General features: G+C 41.0%; 1 protein-coding gene across 1 annotated transcript in view; it reads left to right on the top strand.

The window, feature by feature from the left end:
* Window positions 1-204: 204 nt before the first annotated feature.
* Window positions 205-22,553, top strand: part of Tnks (tankyrase) — a 160,607-nt gene continuing 138,258 nt past the window's right edge. The window contains exon 1 of the mRNA XM_075986519.1: window positions 205-881. Within this exon, the coding sequence (XP_075842634.1) occupies window positions 239-881 (643 nt within the window). The 5' untranslated portion in view covers window positions 205-238. The remainder of the gene's footprint in view (window positions 882-22,553) is intronic.

Here is a 22,553-nt window from a genome sequence, read left to right as displayed (position 1 = left end):
CATTCAAATCTGCCAAGCCAGCCCGCCAGGGAGTCACAAAAGCCCGCCTCTCCACTACAAAGCCACGCCCCCAGGCCGTCTGGTCCCTGAACTCCCAATACTTCCCCTCATCTCTCGGACTCCACCCTCTCCGGCAAGAATCATTTCCGGGATGCTGAGTTCTGATTGGTCCAAAAGCCGGAAGTGAGGGCGGGCGGTGGCGCCGTTGCCGCAGTGACAGAACCGGGGGAGTGGGAAGATGGCGGCGTCGCGTCGCTCTCAGCATCATCACCACCATCATCAACAACAGCTCCAGCCCGCCCCAGGGGCTTCGGCGCCGCCACCGCCACCTCCCCCGCCGCTCAGCCCGGGCCTGGCCCCGGGACCCACCCCAGCCTCGCCCACGGCCGGCGGCCTGGCGCCCTTTGCCTCCCCGCGGCACGGCCTGGCACTGCCAGAGGGGGATGGCAGCCGGGACCCGCCCGACAGGCCGCGATCTCCCGACCCGGTGGACGGCGCCGTCTGCTCGGTGGCAGCGACGGCCGCGGTCCCGGCAGCTTCCGCCGCCGTCGGAGTCGCTCCCAGCGCAGCCGGCGGTGGCGGTAACAACTCCGCGTCGTCCACTTCTTCCCCGACTTCTTCTTCGTCTTCCTCCCCGTCCTCCCCTGGCTCGAGTTTAGCGGAAAGCCCCGAGGCGGCCGGAGTTGGCTCCACAGCAACTTTGGGACCCGGGGCGGCGGGCCTCGGCCCGGGGGTCCCAGCCGTGAGCGGGGCCCTGCGGGAGCTGCTGGAGGCCTGTCGCAATGGGGACGTGTCCCGGGTGAAGAGGTTGGTGGACGCAGCGAACGTGAATGCAAAGGACATGGCCGGCCGAAAGTCTTCTCCTCTGCACTTCGCCGCAGGTGGGAGAGACTTTGGAGTTGGGTTTTACGGGTTTGGGAGTCGAGGGCGGGTGATCGGACTAGGAAAAAGAGTTACAGGTTGTCGCGGGACAAGTAGGGGCTTGACTGGTGTTCTCTGACGCCTCACCCTGAGACCCGAAGTTCGTGCCTGGGTCGGTGGGGGCGTGGAAGAGGGGATATGTGAATCCACTCCTTGGAGTTTGCAACCGAGGTACTTCAACTTACGCAAACTCCATGTAGTTAGTGGTGGACCCTGGGTCTGGGCATCCTTAGAACTTCTTCACAGTGTGTCGGAGAGAAGTTAGATCGGAGTAGCTTTGTCGTTTGTCTGCTGCTAGTTTGCTTTGTTTGACACAGTCCGAGCCGAAAGAAGTGTACGGTAACTCAACAAGTGTTTGAGACTGTGTCGTATTAGTAACACAACGAAAGACGGATGGGGTTGGTGAGAGTCCACCCTTTTCTAAGAAGTTTGCAGTCTGTTGGGAAAGACTACAACCGGCCTGCCCGCGACGCTACTGATAAGGGGTATTGTGCGCCTTAGGATAAGGGAAGAGAGAGTAGCTTTCAAGTTCTGCACCCCACCGTTGAGTGTTTGCCTTGTCTCAGCCAGCTCATTTTGTTAGAGACGCAGATGATAGTCTGCTTGAGTGAGGATTTAGTTAAGAAGTCTCTGGCATGAAAAGTCTCCAAAGAGGCACAGATGCCTAAACCCTGAGCTTTACTTTTTTGCCCCTCCCCGCTTCTGAGCAAGCAGTTGTTTTCTTTTAGAAACACATAGTAGTTTTATAAAACACAAACATGTATCACAAAAACAAAAGGGCCATGATCTCACTGACTTGATACCTCCTGGTTTTTTTTATAGCTAAACGTAATTAGGTTATGCACTTTAAAACATTACATTTGAAGTATATACTTTACATAGGTATTATAAATTCAAATAGGACAGAAGGGTACAAAATTAAAAGGCACACCTTTAAAATAAAATACCAAAGACCCCCGCCTTTAAATCTTTTTATTCATGAGTACCTGTGTGTCTGTGTGATTGTTTGCCAAGTGTGTGTGTGTGTGTGTGTGTGTTTGTGTGTGTGTATGTGTGAGCGTGTGGAGGTTCCAAGGAGGGAGTTCCTGGAGCTGGAATTACAGATGACTATGGATCACCCAACATGGTGCTCAGTTCCTCTGGAAGAGTAAGCAGTGCTCCCGCTCCCCAGCCCCTCTTCTGTCTTCATGCCATCGAACACAGGACTGCGCTTAGCTTGGGGACGTGCTCTTCCACTTGCTGCACCTCCAGCTCTTCTTGCCGGACACTTCAGTGGGTGTGACTCCTTCAGTTTGTTCTGTAAACGTAGGCTTAAGACTTTGCTGATGATGTTTTCTACAGTTGGCAGGTACTGTGTTCTCTTGCAGCTAGAGAGTGAGGGACACATGCTTAAGCGAGCACAGGTTCACAAGCGCAGTAGTGGAACGTGGATGTTGAGTCAGCTGTTTGATTTGGAGCTTAAGCTATAATAATCTGTACTTGGTTTTGTAATTGCAGTGAAGAGTTTCTAAGTTATGCTGCTTTTGGAGGGGGCGGGAGAAAGTAGTCTGGGGTTTGTAGAAAGGGTAGCTATTATTTTTTTCAGCCCATACTTAAAAATAGATTTTGTATTGTCGAAATTTAATCAGAACTTTCAGGAATGGAAACCACACGTTCACTTATATGTGGGTTGTACTTTGGCATTTTATATAGTCTTTCACTTAACGTTTAGCAAATTATGTTTGTGATTCACTAATGGGTATGTGTGCATTGGAAATCATCAGATTATTGGATCTATGCTGGATATGGTGCTATTGAGTATGGTGAACTGGCTTGTAAGGAAACTTTGATCTGACTAAATGAAAACTCAAGATTCTTGCTTGTTTTATGAAATAGCATTCCTTTTTGTAGTCTGGCTTTTCTTTCCTTCCTCGCTAGTTTTTTCTCTGTCTCATGAGACAGATCTGGCGAGGCTCAAGACTCTTGTGCCTCAGCCTGCCAAGTGCTGGCTGGGATTTCAGGCCTCTGCCGCTACACTTGGACTCTGTTTCTGTAGACTAAATCAAAGGTTTAAGTCTCATTTAACAAATTGGCCGAGACTCTTTACTAAGTACTTTTCCCCAAATCTGGTTAGTACATTGTCTCACAAATCTGTAACACCAACATGCTACCTATATCTATTTGCGCATCGGTTTGCTCTTTTAGAATCAATTCACACAGACTAGTGCTCCTTTCCCAGTCATGCCTTCTGTTCTCCACAAATTGCTGGGAATTCTCATCTGCAAACAGTGAAACAGCCTTGTATAATTATTTTGTACTTAGGAGGAACTAACCTTGATATAGCCTGCTTTTTTTTAAACCTCATTCGTTTAGTTCATTTGTTGAAAACAGACAAAACAATAATTATTGAATTCTCCATGGTAAAAAGCACTCTGTAGTTAGCTTACACGTTCATATTTGTTTGTATAACATTAAAGCTTCCTTTCGTCTAGTCTCCCTTAGATGTAGGCTGAGTAGTTAAAAGTAGTTGTTAGTTGACTTGGTTGTTATTATAGTCGTTGTATTATCCTGGAATAGATTTTTTTTTTTTGGAATAGGTAAATGTCTTGGAAAAATTTAAAAATTATAGCTAATAATAGTTTATTATGTGTTAAATACTGGCAAAACTTTGGAGTGGCAGATAGTTCACAACTTTATTGCACTGTGTAGTGAGGAAGTTTAAAGAAAACAAAATCTCACAAAGTGTCACCTGTAGATGGGTATTATGCTGTCTTTTGGAGTATATAAAAGAGGCTGTTAATTCTGGGTTTGGAGCAGTTAGGAAACCTTTTTAAAAAGATGGTTTGGTTTTGTTCTTGAAATAGGGTTTTATTCTGCAATCCTGGCTGTCCAGGAATTGGCTGTGTTGACCAGGCTGGCCTTGAACTGACAGCAATCTGCCTGTCTGTGCCTCTGGAGTGCTTTGGTTCTAGGTGTGCACTAAGGTCACTATAGCGCTTTTAAACTACTGCTTTAAAATGAAATCGTCTAAATTCATTTCCTAGTGGTGATGGATTTGTAGTAACTGATAGAATTTTGATGAAATTCTTTTTACAAAAGAGTTCAGATGAGGTGTTTTTTTTTAAAGGTTCAAACAGTTTTGAGGTCTGAGTATTTAGTATTTTTTAAGCTCCATTTAAAAAAATTCATGTGTATATGTGTCTGTCTTTGGGGATGTGCATGTGTGTGGATCCCCTGAGGGTGTTGGATACACTGGAGCAGGAGTGCTGTATGAAGTGGTGGCGTCAGGAAACCTAACTTGGTCCTCTGGAAAAGCAGCAGGTACTTTTAACCACTAAGTCGTCTTTCTAGGCCCTCATAGTATTTCCTTTTTTTTTTTTTTTTTTTGGAGACAGAGTCTCTCTACATATGTCTGGCTGTCCTAGAATTTATTCACTGTATAGATCAGCTTGGCCTTAAACTCACAGAGCCTCCACCATGCCTAGCATGGTGTTTACTTTAGATTGAAGATGTTTGCTGTAGCCTTCTGTACAGTTAACTAACATATTTCTTGAATTGTCCTATATGTTATAAGGCATTTTAGTATCAAAAGTAGCCAAATGTAGAATGTATGTCAGCTTTGCTTTTTTGGTTTGAATAGGACCGTCTGCAGCACACATTTAACCCCACAAGAGTTACCCGATTTACACCAGATCCTGAATTTTCATAAAGATCTCGTCCTACTTCCAGTACAGTTGTTATAAATACACGGTGTCCCCTAACCTGTGGCAAATAACAATCCATGTGCTTCAGTCCTGGAGTGTTAACTGGTGCGACCTGTGCCTTTCTGTTCTTTATTGATGACAACAGCCTTGGTTGTACCTTATTTGACTCTTAGTTTTCACAGTCTTACTTCTTTAGGGTAGGTTGGCTCGTTGATGTTCCTGTCACTACCTCCCAAGTGCTGGATTACAGGCATGTGCCACTAAACCCAGCTCCTCAGAATTGAAAGGTCTGGCTGTGGTAGAAGAAAAGGAACTTGCTTTGCAAATTCCTTCTTCCACTTAAAACCACAGGTTGAAAATAGGATTTTTTTTCCTTGTGTTTTCTTAAAATTGTACATGTAAATGGCCTCTTTTTATACAGTTGACAAGGAGCTCTGAGCTAGGGAGATGCATGGAGTGTCTGTCTTTCTGCTTCAGTGGTGTCAGACATTGGAGGCAGAGGATTTAAAGAGTGAACTAGCTATTTGATGACATCACAAACACATCTCCAATAATGAAAAATAACAAACAAACTGTTATATAAGACTGCTTATATTTCAGCCATATGCTGTCAGCGTAGATATTCCTCAGTGTCTCAGACCCTTTAAATGCGTGTCAGACCCTTATAGAAAGCCACCACAGAGTGTAGAAGTTCAGTTTTCTGGGATTGTCAGTTACACGTTAAAAGTTCTTTAAAAGGAATCATATACAGTTCACACTTTTCTGTGAGTCCTGCCCATCCCATCCCCTGTAATAGATGCATAGTTCTGCCCATGCTCGGTAGATTTCATTCTGTCAGTATACTGTCACCAAGCTTGTTTTTCTTCTGTTGATGGACTCTTAGGCTCTTTCCAGTTTTGACTATTATGTATAAAGCTGTTTTGACATATATTCTTAAAATCTTGTTTTGTGGGTATAAGGCTTTTCATTCTTGAACAAAAATTTATTAGAATTACTGGATCTTGGGTTTGGTAAATGTACACATTGGAGGTTGCTGGACTGAGGTGTTCAGTTTCATAGAGCAGCTCACAACATAGCAGTGGGCTTCAGAGAAAGCTGAAGTGAGGCAGCGGCATGGTGAGTAAAACTGAACTTGGACTCTTGAGCACTCTCGGGCGTCCTCTACTGAGTCTGATAGAGTGGGCTCAACCCATACCCAGGAGGAGGCGGTTACACAAGGTACACTTAGAGTTTCATGTTGCTATTGATAGGGGTAACTTTGGAGTAATGCATGGCTAGGAGATTTTGTTGTGTGACCATCAGCGTGTGCTTACAGAGACCTGGAAGGCACAGCCTAATATATTCATGTATGCTCTGTGGTATTGCTTCTAGGCTGCACACTTGTTATGTCAGTGTCTGTATTCTGATAGTAACAGAGTGAGGGGCATTTGTATATAAACATAGGAGATACACAGTAAAACAAAATATGAAAAGTGAAACATAGCATACCCTTAAAGACATAAGTGGAGTTTGCAAAATTTGGAGAGTGAATAGGAAGGCTTAGTCTATATTCCGATAGTTTTTTGTTTTGTTGTTGTGGATTATCATTGTATACTTACTGCCACCCTAATTCATACATTTTTTTCCCCATGATGTAACAACCTTGATTCCCTTTTGTTTGTTAGAGTCAAGGTCTCTGAGTAGTAGTATGTCTGTATTCCCATGTCCAGTAAGGACTTTTCCACTTTATAATCTTTAAAAAAATTGAACTTTTGCCAGGCGGTGGTGGCGCACGCCTTTAATCCCAGCACTCGGGAGGCAGAGGCAGGAGGATCTCTGTGAGTTCGAGACCAGCCTGGTCTACAGAGCTAGTTCCAGGACAGGCTCCAAAACCACAGAGAAACCCTGTCTCGAAAAATCCAAAAAAAAAAAAAAGATTGAACTTTTGATTCTCTTGCAATACTTAAGACACAAATATATTGTACACAGTTGAACAAAATATTTGTCTTTAGTATCCTTATTCTATAACTTTTTCAATTTTTAAAATTTGTATTTTACACTCTATACATTGTTGTTAAATATATTAATCAGTCGAGGCTGACACCAGGTCAGAATTATCGTCATAGCTGTCCTCCAGTTCCTGGTCTATCCATTGGAAGTTAGGATGTCAGTGTCTTGTTCTGCTGGAATGGCCTTAGGGACAATAACAGCACTGGACTGTCTTCTGCGGCAACAGTGCCTTCTGCAGCTCTGTAAGGACCTGGCTAAAGCTGCTTTCCATGCCCTTTTTAAGGGAATAGTGTTCTTTAAAATAGTGATGAAAGCATAATGTGGTCAATACACTGACCTAGTGCTTTATTAGCATCACCAAATCTACGTAGGATATGTAATTGTATGATGACAGCGAGAGCACAAGAACACCACAGCAGGTTTGTTTACACCAGAATCACCACAAAACATAAAGTAATGCATTGTGACACACAGTGGCAGTGATAATCATTTCAGGAGGGCTTTTCAGTGCTGTTACAATCTTTTCATTGTTGTGTGACTCGGTCTCTCTTGGACCCAACACTGTTGTGCAGCTTGTGACTATATACTAGGTTACTGGCATCATCCCAGAAGCTGCCTTTCCCAGTGACTCGTCCTGTGTCCTAGCATTGGAGAAAACGATACATTCATTTTGGGGTTTGATTTTTCTAAGAAGTTGGAGTATGAATGTCTCCAACCTGAGCTTTAACTTGTGCTCAGTGCTCTTACTGATGTAGCAGTTGCTGAGATGGTGGTTATGATTTGCAAATAACATTTCTAAGTATGTTGGTGAGATTGTATGTTTTTCTCTTTCGTAGATTACTTTTGTCTTTGTGTCGGGTGGTAGGGGTTGACTACAGTGTTCATGTGTGCTCTTCATGTACTCTACCACTTACTTATACCCCCAGCTCAACATCATACATTTAAAAGCAAGAAGGTACTTAAACATTTATGATTGTTATCGTAGTCAGTTTGGGCTATAATTACTCAAGTATAATAGTTAGGTGGCTTATAAATAACAAAAATTACTCTAGTGCCACAAGGCCTGAGGTCAGGGCCCTAGAAGTTTGCTTCTGGTAAGAGCTGTCTTCTGAGTTGCTGACTACTAACTTTTAGTATATTCTCATGTAGTGAGCAGAGAGAGAGAGAGGGAGAGAGAGAGAGAGAGAGAGAGAGAGAGAGAGAGAGAGAGAGAGAGAGAGAGAGAAAAGAGAACACATGTAAATGAGCACTCGTGTGTCGGTGGAGACTGCTGCCAACACCTGAAATATTAATTACAACCTATTAGCGCACACTTCTTATTGACTAGCTCTTATTCTTAAATTAACCCATTTCTATTCATCTATGTATCACCATGTGGTTGTGGCCTACCGGTAAAGTTCCAAGTTCCAACCAGCATCTTGCATCTGTCTCCTATGGCTACTCGCTTCTCTTGACTCTGCCTACTCTCTCGCTATATCTCTTCCAGCCCGACTATATTCTGCCCTGCTATAGGCTGAAGCAGATTCTTTTATTAACCAGTGGCATTCACAGCATAAAGAGGGGAATCTCACATTATTCGTGGGTTTTCTTATAAAGGCTCTAAATTTCACTTGTGTTACCTAATTAATTGCCTCCCAAAGACCTCACCTCCTAATCCTGTCACACTGGAAATTTCACTGCATAGATTTTTTTTTTTAGGAGGACATAGCATGAGCAAGCATTGAATCCACGGGTGTGTCTTCCTGAAGGTTTGACTGTGACTGTGTGTGTGTGTGTGTGTGTGTGTGTGTGCATGTGTTCACCTTGTGCATGCTAGGTGTGGGGAAGCTGGGAAGGCCTGACAGGTGAGTAGTGTCAGGAAGAGGGAGTACAGTGGCTGCTTTGGGAATGATCCCTAATAAAAGGATGGGCTGAGCCTGTAATGTGGGAGCTCCTTCCACTCCTTCAGCCAGTAGCCTTTAAGATACCGACCACTTGGGTGTGGTCTCTATACTATAAATGCAGCTGTAAAGCGTGCGCCACCACAACCGGCTTTTTTTAAAATTATAAACTGATTGGCCTATTAGCTCAGGCTTCTTATTAACTCTTAGACAAGAATGGCTTGGTACCTTTTTTGGCGAGGCAGTCACATCTTGCTTCCTCTGTGTCTGGATGACAATTGCAGACTGACCTTTCCTCTTCTCAGAAATCCCCTGTTCTCGTCACGCCGCCTATACTTCCTGCTTGGCTACTGGACAATCAGCGTTTTATTAAAAATAATACAAGTGACAGGATAAAAGACCATTTTGCCCCACAGCAGGCCAGTTCTTCTCTTGGAATAGGAGTTCTCACCCTTCCTGATGCTTTGACTCTATTACAGTTTCTCATGGTGTACTAACTGCCAACCATAAAACTGTTTCATTGCTACTTCATAACTGTTAGAATGTAAATATCTGATATGCAGGACATCTGATATGTGACCCAGAGGGTTACGACCTGCAGGTTGAGAACCACTGACCTAGGGCACATGCATGCTGCTATGCCAGTCAAGCAGCTCGCTTCCTCAGTGAGGAGGCTTACTGCTTGGGGCCCCTTGATGGTAGACATGCCAGATAAGCTTATACTGTTTGCCACCTGATTTTGTAATAGAAAATGAGCTGAGCTATGTGTGTCATTCATGTGGGTTCATGATTAGAATTGCGGGATTAATTATGAATGGGGCTGTAGTGTGAGGATGACGTAAAAGAAAAATTCTTTGTTTAGTATCAAATGAGCCATGTGCCAGAAGCACACATCTCAAAATGGACTTTTAGTTTACTATTTAAAAAGTATTGTGCTTCTTATTTGGGTGGGGGGGGGTGGGAAAATTGAGACAGGATTTCTCTGTGTAACAGCTCTGGCTGTCCTGGAACTTGCTTCATAGATAGGGCTGGTCTTGAACTCACAGAGATCTGCCTGCCTGAGATTAAAGGAGTGCACCACCATCAGGTCTTAATTTTTTTTTTTTTTACTAGGGTGAGTTTCTTGGGATTTTATTAAAGCCTAACCACTTGGGATGATGGGTTTTGAACATAGTTTTTGAAAATTAGTTTGATTTTGAGTAATTGAGAAATGTCTTAGATGTGTTTTGGTGCCCGTGCTTTAGAGGCTTCCTCGGGTTTTCGGGTTGCCATCACCTGCTGGGCTGTTTTGTGAAAACTTGTTTTGCTCCTTGGCTTAGGTTATCTCTTTATAGACTTGAAGCAACATGACCCTTACACTGTGCTCTTCTCCATTCTTTGTGCGATGGAAGCTCCTCGTTCAGGTTAAACAATGAGTCTTTCTTTTAAACTGTAAGAAAAGGGGAAATAAAGTATTAACGTTCTCTTTTGGGTTGTCACTAAATGGTTGGTCACTTTTTTCTTTGAGGTAAATTTCTTTAAAGAGTCAAGTAAACATTTGATAGTTAACACCGATGATTCTGTTAGCTACAAGGTAAAACTTACTTTTTAAAAAATCTACTGATTGACTCACAATTCTTAAAAGCTAGTTTTCCTATCACCAGTTACAGTTTTAAAAATTAATGAAACTTCCCATAATGGAGCTAATTACAGTGCTTTTCAAAAGGTTGATTGTGTCCAAGTAGATCTGACAGGATTGGATGCCCTCGTTCTGATGTATTTAGGGGGGTCATTTTGAATGTCCCACTCACCCATAGTGTGAGAAGGTACCTTTCTCTTTTTCTGTATGTTTACCTTCTCACACTATGGAAATTTGACTTTTTAAAAAAAGATGTCATGGAATTATAATGAATGATTGCATGTTAGCTATTTTCTAAGATGTGTGGGATAGAGATGCTAACTTGTGCTTTTGTGTAGGAAATAAATCTCGTGAAAAAATTCTTCTAACTAATTTGTAGAGCAAGATATTAAAAATTTGGCTTATCCACTGTTTCCTACAAGGCAATACCCACAATGTATCAACATACTGTATAGTTGTTATCCTATTTGAATTTTATGAAAACAAGAAGTTGGTATTCAGTTTGCATTTGAAGAGTTGGCTTTGTAGGTTAGTAGTTCTAATCTCAAGTCTGATTCCTTATATCTAAAAATAATAATTTTTAATATACTAATCTACCTTTTATGTCAAAATCAGAAGTCACATAGCTATGAAGTGACACAGATTAAACCTGTATATCTGGCTGCCTTAAAATCATTAGGTCTGGGCTGCTCAAATGGAAACTTCATAGTAATGAGAAGTAAAATTATTTTGAGATGTCATGACTTCCTCAAATTGGTTTTCTGATAGTAAAAATAATCATCTAAAATTCGAAAGTGCAGAAAAAAAAATTATCCATCATCTTACTACTCCAAGGCAAGTTATGGTGATTTGTGGATATGTCCCTTGAATCCTTTTCTTGGGCACTTAAATCTCTTTAGTAAGTAGGATATTAGAACATTTACAATTATCAGAATGTTTGTTTTTAAGATTTTTGTTTTAAAAAACTTGTGTGTATGTATGTATCTGCTTAAGTTCATGTGCACCATGTGCATGTTGGAGCCCGTAAAGGCCAGAGGAGGGGGTAGATTCCCTGGAAATGAAGTTTGAACTGCCCACTAGGGGTGCTGGGAACCAAACCTGAATCTTCTGCAAGAGTAGTAAGCGTCCTTAACTATTGAGTCATCTCTCAGAGTTGCCAGGATACTGGACTATCCTACCCTTTTGTTTATTTGTTTCATAAATATAAAATGTTTGATTGTAAGCAATCAGTGAAGAGCTTCATTAAATTAAAGGGAAATTTAGCAAATATTTTAAGTCTAAAGAGTGTTAAGAAAATCCTGATAAACTTTGTTAAATATTTTAGTTCATAGAAGCAGTCAAACAAAATATTTAAATAGCAAAGTATAGGAATCACAACTCTTTGAAAGCACACGATGATACTGAAAATGGTACAGATGGGGGCTGGTGAGCTGCTCAGCAGATAAAAGTGCTCATTGTGCACACTTCATGACCTGAGTTTGATACCCAGAACTGATAGTGGAAGAAAAGAACCAACTCCCAAAAGTTTCCTCTGACTTCTTCATGTGTGTTGTGGCACATGCTTGTTTTTATTCAAACACGTATGTTGACACACATACTACTACTAATAAAAAAGGTTTACATAGTAAATTTTATGAAATGTGTATTTTGCCATAATTCAAATTAAAAAACAAATAGTAAATGTTTTGGTCTTTGTTATCTTACAGAGAACGTGTGTGTGGTATATGTGCATGCTTGTATGGGTATTGTGTATACATCCATGTGTGGAGGTCAGAGTTGATGTTGGGTGGCACTCACCAGTTTGTCTAGGCTGGCTGCATCTGAGCTTTGTGAATCCATGTGTCTCCCCAGCCTGACACTAGGGTTTCAGATGTGTGCCTCTTCTGCTGTACATGGTGCTGGAGAACCGAACTCAAGTCCTCACACAGCTACTCACTGAGCCTTCTCTTCTGCCTGAGAACTCATGTTTATTATTGCCAATATGAAATATGGAAATATTGATATTCAGTAGAATGAATTTCAGCAGTTATGTTGATGATGCCGTCTTCATTTTTTCTGTCAGTTATCAATGTGTCTGAATGGCTGTGGTTCTGCGAGTGTGAAATTCACCATTAAAGAAGTGTTGTGGAAATCAAATGAGCTTATGAAACTTGCCTCGATAACAGTTACCCAAGACAGTTAGTTCTACACTGGATTCTTCTCTCATACCATCCTGGTCTCTATTTCTGAGGGATCTAGATAGTAGGGCACTACTAAGATTTTATGGTCCTTTGGCAGAAGCTCAACAGATGGTTCTCAAATCCCCTGCAAGATGATGAGTGGTCTTGTTGTTGTATGACCTTTTCACCTCAGGTCAGGCACCAGGGCAGACTGTAGAAACAATTCTGCCAGTTCTGGTTTGGTGAACTTGTGAGCTTGTCTTGCAAGAACAAGTGTAACTTGGGCAACTGCTCACTGAAAAGCCCAGTGCAGCATTGGGTGACTGCTCGCAAAAGCTGTATAAACAGTGCCCTGCACAACTTGGAGACTATGCTACCAAAGACTCTACTGTCCCCAGAACTTGTTTACTACCATAAAGTAACCTTAGGGTAGAGCATCTTCCTCTGTATGGAAAATTAGACCTGAGGAGTATCTTGTATTGATTCTTCTTGCCATCATCCTTTTCACTGTTTGGTTCTTCCCATGGGTTCTGAGTTTTTAGGTGCCAGAAAGGGCACACATCTAACTATTCCTTTGCACCCCACAAGCTGTAAGAAACAGCAGTCTAGTACCTTCATCTCACCTCCCCACCATTTTTCTGCCAAACCAGGTGCTAATGTGAAAGATGACATCTGCATATCTTTTTCTTGTTGTAACCCTCCTTTGTGCCGGCAAGTGCTTTCTGAGTAGACAGCTCAGCCTCAGTTATATGTCTTAGCTCTTACAGCAGAAATCCATACACCAACTGCCACGGCCTGCTTACAGTCCTGTCCAGTGTGTACTGTTCTGTGGGATTGCAGTACAGCCTCTTAACTCCACCAGCTGTTTGGGGGCATCCTCTTACTTAAATGGTAGGCCTCATTCATCACAGAAGCATACCACACCCCATATCACATAGAGGAAACTACTACCCTGGGATTTTCCTAAAGATGCTCAATGCTCAGATAATTCAGCCTCAGCTGTATGTCTTATCACCCATATTGGGGTACACAACTTTCTCTACATCAAGGCAATATACCATCCTAACTTCATCAAAGACTCCAAAAAGATACAATATGACCTAAGCAAACAAGAAAAAAGCAACTTTTAAACTCTAGAAATGACAGAGACATCTCACTGCCTGGACAGTCACTCAAAGTTCCTCTGTACCGTTGGGGCATCCATCTTCAGCCTACAGGCCCATAGTTTGCAGCAGACATTTCCTCAAAGCAGGAAATTTCAAAGGCAGTCACTATCTGCTTGTCCTGAAGAATGTCTTGCAGACTCTTTCATGAATCAGGAACCCCGAAAGATCATCTCACCTTTAGGCAAGTTCAGTAGTCCTCTCTCTGCGGATTCTCTGTGTCCAGTTTATGCAATAGTCCAGGCAAGAGCAGTTTCTTGCCCAAATGGCTATCAAACTCCATAAAGATCCTCTTCGATGCCCATCTTCTTCCTGAAGTAGATTGGTGCTGCCAGGAGCAGAGTGTCTCATTGTCATGAAAAACCCTAAGTTATTAAAACTTTTAAAATGCCGTATTCTATAATCTTTGAAAATATGAAAAATGCCTATCTAAAATATATCTATGCACATCTAGAAAATCTTAACTAACATGACTACAAACTTGACTATTATGATTATCTATTAACTACCTATATACATTACATTTATAAATGAACTACACAATCACAATACCTTAATAAAGATCAGAAATACATATACATATAACAAAATTGACCTTAAATCTCTATCAATAAAGCAAAATCTATACTAATACAAATTATTCATTTCTATATCATATCCCCCTTTAAATGTAAAAGAACATTTATAAACCATATTTGGGAATATAGGCACAGTTTTTTCTCTCCAAACTGCTTCCTGCTGAATGGGGGCGTCGTTAATCAGATCATTTAGGGTGTAACCTGTGTGCCAGGTTTATCTCAGTTGGCAGTTGAGTGAAGTAATTTTTTGAGGGTGTTCACAGGAACCTTTCGGGAGGTCGTGGTCTATCATACCATATCGGGATAGATGCAATCCACAGGGTCTGGTTCTCTGTGAAAACAAAAGAAGACCCTCTCCAAAGCATCATATCCTTAGACCCAAATTTTGAAATTATACCCTCATGATATCTGTTCTGGTTCCACTTGGCAGCCCATATAATGAAATGTCTCTCTGTACTTAGCTCCTTCACAGTCAAAACTTTTAAAGAAAACACAATGTACATAATCCAGACTCTCTGTGAATTTTCCATTTTTACGTGGCTTATTTTTCTTTATTTCTTTTAATGTCTTAACTATCTGTACTCTGTCTCTTTAAAGACTTTACCTTTTCTTTTTGAAACCATTAACTTTATTGTCTATATTTTTCTTCTCTCTCCCAAGCCTACGTACATTCATCCAACAGTGTGACTCATTTAGTGGTCTGAATCTGTCCTATTGTGAATCTGCAATTTTTTACTATCCAGGAGCACTTTGGATTTGCGCCTTTAAATCACTAGGCACTTAAGAATCTAAGCTGTGGCATTCCTAGGTTAACTTTTTGCTTTTTGAGCGTATATCTTTGACCTGGAATAACTCTGTAGACCAGGCTGTCTTTGAACTCTCAGAGATCCGCCTGTCTCTGCCTCCCAGGCATTGGGATTAAAGGTGTTTGCTACTACACCTTGAACTCACAGAGATCTGTTTGTGTCTGCCTTTTAGGCACTGGGATTAAAGGCATGTGCTACCACACCTTGAAGTCACAGAGGTCTATCTCCCTCTGCCTCCCAAGTGTTGGGATTAAAGGTGTGTACTACCACACACAACAACTCTCTTCCTTTTTTTTTTTACTTTAAGAACTTCAACTTTTAGCTTGCATATATTTTTAACACACAGTAAACCATTTAGAAATTTTCTTTGTCTTTGAATCCCTCTTTACTGTATATCTCTCTTTTTCTGACCACATGAGTCCTTAATTTAGCAAGCAATATCAGTAGGATTAAAGGTGTGGCTTTGCCAGCTAGATGTAGCCCATTCCCTAGCTTTCCAGCCTCATGGCTGAGGTACTGGCTGTAGCCATGTTTACTGCCACAACTCTATGGCATTTCAAGGTCCCTGCCAGCAAGCGAGCTTCAGCAGCCTGTGCTGAAAGTAAAGTTCTTAAAGTAAAAAAAAAAAAAGGAAGAGAGTTGTTGTGTGTGGTAGTACACACCTTTAATCCCAACACTTGAAAGGCAGAGGGAGATTGACCTCTGTGACTTCAAGGTGTGGTAGCACACACCTTTACTCCCTGTGCCTAGAAGGCAGAGACAAACCGTTCTCTGTGAGTTCAAGGTGTAGTAGTGTACACCTTTAATCCCAATGCCTGGGAGGCAGAGACAGGCAGATCTCTGAGAGTTCAAGACAGCCTGGTCTACAGAATTATTCCAGGTCAAAGATATACGCTCAAAAAGCAAAAAATAAAAGTAAAAATAAACAAAATAGAGGTTAAAATAAAGCCCACAAAGATGGAAAATACACAGAGAATTTTGATACTGTATGCTATTATGCTCTCTTTGAATTGTTTGAATGCTGAGGAAGGAGCAAGAGCTGCTAAAAGATATTTGTTTATAAATGCTGCTGAACTAATCCAACATAGATATTTTAAAAATGCCTTGACTTTGCAATTTGGATCTAAGGACATGATGCTTTGGAAAGGAGTTTCTTATTTTGTTTTCACAGAGGATGAGACCCTGTTCATTTCTTCTATTCCAATTTGGTATGATGGACCACGTCCTCCTGAAGGGATGGTGTGAACACCTTCAGAAAATTGCTTCGCTCAACTGCCAACTGAGATGAAACTAGCACACAGGTTATACCATGAAAGACCTAATTAATGACGCCCCCATTCAGCAGGAAGCAGTTTGGAGAGAAATAACTGCGCCCATATTCCCAAAAAATGTTTGTAAATGTTCTTTTACATTTAAAGGGGGATATGATATAGGTATGAATAATTTGAATTAGTATAGATTTTGCTTTATTGATAGAGATTTACGGTCAATTTTGTTATATGTATATGTATTTCTGATCTTTATTAAGGTATTTTGATTGTGTAGTTCATTATTAAAATGTATAATTAGGAAATATAGGTTGTTGATGGATAATCATAAATAATAGTCAAGTTTGTAGTCATGTTAGTTAATATTTTCTAGATGTGCGTAGATATATTTTAGATAGGCATTCTTCATATTTTTCAAAGATTATAGAATATGGCATTTTAAATGTTTTAATAACTTAGGACTTTTCACGACAATGAGACACTCTGCTCCTGGCAGCACCAATCTACTTCAAGAGGAAGATGGGCATCGAAGAGGATCTTTATGGAGTTTGATAGCCATTTGGGCAAGAAACTGCTCTTGCCTGGACTATTGCATAAACTGGACACAGAGAATCCACAGAGAGAGGACTACTGAACTTGCCTAAGGTGAGATGATCTTTCGGGGTTCCTGATTCATGAAAGAGTCTGCGAGACATTCTGCAGGATACAACAGATAGTGACTGAACTGACTTTGAATTTTCCTGCTTTATGGAAATGTCTGCTGGATACCATGGGCCTGAAGGCTGAAGATGGATGCCCCAACGGTACAGAGGAACTTTGAGTGACTGTCCAGGCAGTGAGATGTCTCTGTCATTTCTAGAGTTTTAAAAGTTGCTTTTTTCTTGTTTGCTTAGGTCATATTGTATTTTTCTGGAGTCTTTGATGGAGTTAAGAATAGTTAGTTATAGTTATAGTTCCTTAGTTATGATAAAGATTATTGTAACTTTTACTTGATAACTGTTTTGTTATATGTAATTTTGCTATGTTAAAGTTAAAGCCTTTTTTTTTTTTTGTTTAAACTGAAAAAGGAGAAATGATGGAGGAAGGTCATTGGTTAAATAAAAAGAAACTGCTTGGCCCTCATTGGTTAGAAGATAGGTGGGAGGAGTAGACAGAACAAAACGCTGGAAGGAAGAGGAAGTGAGCTCAGACTCCACAGCTTTCCTCTCGGGAGCAGACGCCTCAGAGAGACGCCATGCTCCCAGCTCCCAGGCAGATGCACGCGATGAAGCTCCGACCCAGGATGGACATAGGCTAGAATCTTCCCGGTAAGCGCACCTAGGGGCGCTACACAGATGATTAGAAATGGACTAAATTAATATGTGAGAATTAGCCTAGAAGAGGCTAGATAGAAATGGGCCAAGCAGTGATTAAATGAATACAGTTTGTGTGTTGTTATTTCGGGCATAAGCTAGCCAGGCAGCCGGGGTTCTGGGGACGCAGCCCCGCCGCCGCCCTTATTACTACATTTTCCCACAAATACACACTTATTGTAAGCTTTAATTGATAAATTAGGCATAAGAGATTAGCAGCAATAACATAGAAATGTAAGAATTGGTAGTAAATTATATGAATGTAATCTTTTTTTGTTTGTTTGTTTGTTTAAAGAGTCTCTCTGTGTAGTAGCCTTGGCTGTCCTGGAACTCTGTAGACCAGGGTGGCCTCAGACTCAGAGATCTGCCTGCCTCTGCTTCCTGAGTGCTGGGATAAAGGGTGTGCACCACCACTGCCAGACACGAATGTAGTTTTGACCCTTTTTCAAGAAGTCTCTAAGGCAAGAGCTTCCATCTTTTCTCTTCAGGGAAGCACATTTAGCTCTTTTCTGTTGTATCTGAATCATCGGCTTAATTAGGTAAAATACTAGTGAAGCCAGGGAAAGCACCGAAATACCACGAGAGCAAGATGGGGCAGTAACAATGTGTAGAAATAGACTGGATACCGTAGGCACAACAAAGCGCAAAGGACATTTTACCACACTGCTACCATGAATGATGTATGATTTAAAATTTATATATTAGTTATTTCTTTTCCATATAATACTCCTAGACCGTGACTGACTGCAGGCCACTAGTGCAGAAAGCAGCACTGTGGAGGAAAGGGGGGTGGCTGTATTGACTGTGCCTTTGTTACATCTTTAGAGACTAATGGGATAAATTAAAGTGTAGAAATGAAAATACACAAACTATTATTTGAGTGTAAATAACACTTGCAGTTAGATACTTTCCTAAGCAAAGATCAATGAGACAAAGGGATTGTTTTGTATTTTGAGTCAGTTTAATGCCTGGATTGATAGAAGACAGCCTAATTCTTGTCTTTTACCTGTCGTCATTGTGTGTATTATGAAGAATGAATTCATGAAACAGATAATGGAATGCAGAAGGAAGTACTATTTTTCAAAATATAGTTTGATTACTTAGTTTTTATAAAGAGAATTTTCAGCCTTATCAGTGAATTTTTCCTATTTCTGGCATGTTAAAATTCACTGACCTATTTTTACAGAATTGGATCTTATAGCTATATAATTTAATCTTTTGGGAAGTATTACATCAGTATGTCATACAAATCTTTCAAGCATTAATATCTTAATTTTATAATAAAAATAACAGGCAGCACATTTACCAGTTTTAGGAAAGTAATGGTTCCTGGGAAACTGCTGTGGTTATAATAGCTTTGTAATGCTATAAAGTTCAGATATTTATCTGAAAGCTTACATTCTATCTTTGAGAGCAGATATTGTTGTTTTCATCTAAGAAGCTACCTTGTTCATCCTGGAGAAAATGTCTGACAAATGCTGAGGTCCAAGCTGTTCTTAAACAGCAGCATAGTGTTAGTCAAGTCAGCCGTTGCACCTTACTGTAAACTAGGCTGTGTGATACTACTCACTTTGTCACAGTCTTATTAAATCCATGCTCTGGAGGCTGGAATTTAATCAAATGAGTAGCATTTGCATGAAATTACTGTGAAGACCTTGTGAGAATGATCGGAGTGGAGTTTGATGTCTCCCCTTGCTAGTACACTTATTCTTTAGTTCTATAGCTGTCGTGTATTTTCTTTCTGAAGGACTTAGGAAGGTTTTAGCCCTTGAACTTGTTAGACTGTGCCGTGGTGTTAGTCTTTTCTCGCTGATAGCCTGTGCACTCTTAGCCTGGAGATTTAGATCTTCCTTTAGCGGACGTCTGCCATCTTTGCGGTGCTTCTTTCCCACCTCCATTTCTGCCGTCTCCTTTTGAGTTCTTTCCTTCTGTTCCTGTTTCCAAGCCTTTGGGGAGCTCTTTAGGGGCTGGGGTTAGGGATGATGGAAGGATGCTTTCTAGGTTGTAGAGAGTATTGATAGACATGCTAGGGTAGAGCGCCCCAAGCGTGGTTTCTCTTTACTATGTTCTCAGCATTTCCCAGCCTCTTGTTCTCTTCAAAACGCTGTCACCTTCCGTGTAATTACCTAACTGGGAGTGAGGCGTGCACTTGACTCTCGGGCCTGCTTGCAGTATTTTCCCTTGATTTATCCCTCTACTTTAGGATGGAGCTGGACTGGAAATCCTGTCTTCATATTTCGCAGCAGTGAAGGGGACAAGGTAACACTGTTGAGTGTGGGCTTTCTTGGGGACACTGTGACAGTGTTGAGGAGTGTAGGCTTTCTCTGGTCTTGTGCCTGCCCAGGTAGGATACCAATCTTCTACTATTGAGCTGGTCACTTTGGAATTGGAATATAATCATTTTTTTTCTGTCCCAGGAAATATTTCCTACTGTTTGTTTCTAAGCTCCTGGCTTTTTTGTTCCTGGAAATCCCTGCACTGGCCTAGGAAAGCACTCTTACTTCTCTGCACTTCACTTTTAGCATACATTTCTTTTTCTACATCACTGTCTATAAGTAGAAAACTTTTCAGGAGGATCTGCTTTTGACAAAAAAAATCAACAGGGAAATATACTCCCCTTTGTGACTTTTGATTAAATGTTCAGAAGCTGATATATTTTCTAATAATTAAAAGCTAATGTAGTTAGAATCCAAATTAGGAAAGGAAACAATAATGGCTGAGTGTTAAATAGAAAATGTTTATTTGTCATGGATGTATATTACAGAGTAACCAGAAATTTGTTACTGGTGTCTGAGGCTTAGTGTTTATTAGACTAGATACCCTTACTTGGTGCATAGGAGACTTGATGTTTTTAAAGTAAGCTGCAAATTCTTTCCCCAATTCCCAGGTTACAGATAGTCATGACAGCGTGCAAATTTCCTTCATGAAATACAGCAAACTTTAAAAAAATTGTTAGAGCTAGAAAGTGGATAGGGTTGGGAGCAAAGGCAGGATGGGTCTGTTGCCCCATAACCATCCTCTTAGCTGCCTTCCACATATCAGCCAAGACATACATAGACTCAGCTCTCACTTAGCAAAGATATAAATTCGTATGTGTAATGGATCTCTGGGATTGCTCACGAGTTGCTCACAGATGCCCAGATGCTGAGCCTCACCACAGTGTTAAATTAAGTGTTAGTTAGGGAACAGAGTGGGAATGTTGGGTAGAAAGTGTTTAAATTCTCTACAGTTACCTTCTAAGGCCCCTGTGCTGGCAGTCTTTTGTCAGCTTGGCACAGATGTATTTGGGAATAGGGAATCTCACTTGAGGAATTGTCTCCATCAGATTGGCCTGTGGGCATGTCTGTGGAGTTCGCTCTTTCTCCTTTCTTTTCCTTCCTTCCTTTGTTCCTTAGTCCCTTCCTTCTTTCCTTCCTTGCTTTCTTTAAATTGATTGATGTGGGAGCTGACCCAGGGCAGATAGTCCTAAGTTGTATAAGAAAATAAGTGAGCAAGCCCTGGAAAGAGGATGCCAATAAGGAGAGTTCCACCGGCCTCTGTTTCAGTTCTTAAGTTTCTTGCCTCCACAACCCTTCATGTTGGACTGTGCCCTAGGAAGTGTAAGCCAAATAACCCTTTTGTTCTCCAAGCTGCTTTTGGTCATAATATTTTATCACAGCAGAGAAAACAAACCAGCCAACCTCATGGCTGGGATTAAGTAAAGCAATAGACCACTGCAATAGTTTCCCTTCTAAGGTATCGAGCAGGGTCATCTATCACCACCTGCCTATTTGTCTTTGCCACTTATGGCAGTGTTCTTGACAGTTGCAAACTCACCTTACTGTCCCTTTGAGTATCTTTTGGGTGTTCTTGGATCTTACACTACTTAAGGAAAAAATTAAAAATAAATTGTAATATGAACTTTTATTGTGCTTCAGTGCTTGTAGCTTTGTTAGTTCAGTTAGGAAAATGCCTTTTTAATCCGTTGCTACTGCCATTTATTTAAAAAAAACTTTAGTTTACAAGACTCCAAACACCTTTGGTTTTTCTCTTTTGTTAATATTGTGCAGGCCACAGTTAAGGTTTAAGGTCGTTTCTTGCAGGCTTTAATCCTAGGCAAGCTTAAAATGCTAAATGCTAAGTGGAATGACTTTTTCAACCCCATCTTTGAGCTCAAACCTGGGGAATAAATACCAATGACCTTACATTTAGTATTGAAACATTTTGGATGACCTTAATTGTTAATATATAAAGATCAGAGTAAAGAATATTGATAAGTGTATTCAGTTAGGCATGTGTTTTGAATTTAGATTTTACGTACAGTGCTAGTGCAATGCTTTTCTTGTGTGTATTTTCTTTGAACATGTGAAATAATGACATTATTTAACAGCAAGAATGCTGAAATTTGCAAATCATCTCACTTTAGCAGTTAGCACGGAGCAGATGTTGGATGACCTTTTGAAGCTGTTGGCTTGCTTCTTTCCCACATGGAATTTCCACAGACTGAAGTGTTCAACGAGAATTCCAGGACCCAGTCATCCTTGCCTTCTGAGTTCACGCCAAGTTTCCATTTTTAGACTACTGCAAGAGTTTCTTCATCTCTTCTAATTTTGTTCTTGTTTTTTAATTTAATTTTTGTTGTGGTGTATTCATGTGTGCATGTGGAGGGCAGAGGTCCATGTTGGGTGTCCTCCTCAGTCCCCCTTCATCTTACTTTTTGAGACTGAGTCTCTTGTTGATTCTGGAGCTCACCAGGTCTCTTGTTTAGCCAGGAGCTTCAGGGATCTTTCTGTCCATCACACACCACAGTGCCCAGCATTTTATTTTCACATTAGTGTAGGAGATTCAAATTCATATCCTTATGTTTGTTTACCGAGCACTTTATTGACTGAACATTTTCTCAGCTCCTTATTGTTGATTGGCCTACACACTTTAGTTTGTTCAGCCTCTACCTCCAATATTTTGGGATTAGAGGTGTATGCCACCATATTTGTTTGACTCTAATTTGTTCATTGTTATGTAGTGTATTAGAGTTCTCTGGAGGAACAAAACAGAATTACCACCACCACCACCACCACCACCACCACCACCACCACCACCACTACTAGACAATCAGCTTGCACTGAAATAGCGACACCTGTCCCACCCCTGAGAAGC

This window comes from Microtus pennsylvanicus, chromosome 9 (genome assembly GCF_037038515.1).
Source record: "Microtus pennsylvanicus isolate mMicPen1 chromosome 9, mMicPen1.hap1, whole genome shotgun sequence".
Classification (NCBI taxonomy): domain Eukaryota; kingdom Metazoa; phylum Chordata; class Mammalia; order Rodentia; family Cricetidae; genus Microtus; species Microtus pennsylvanicus.
The sequence above is the reverse complement of the archived record's forward strand: the minus strand, read 5'-3'. Positions and strand labels throughout refer to the sequence as shown.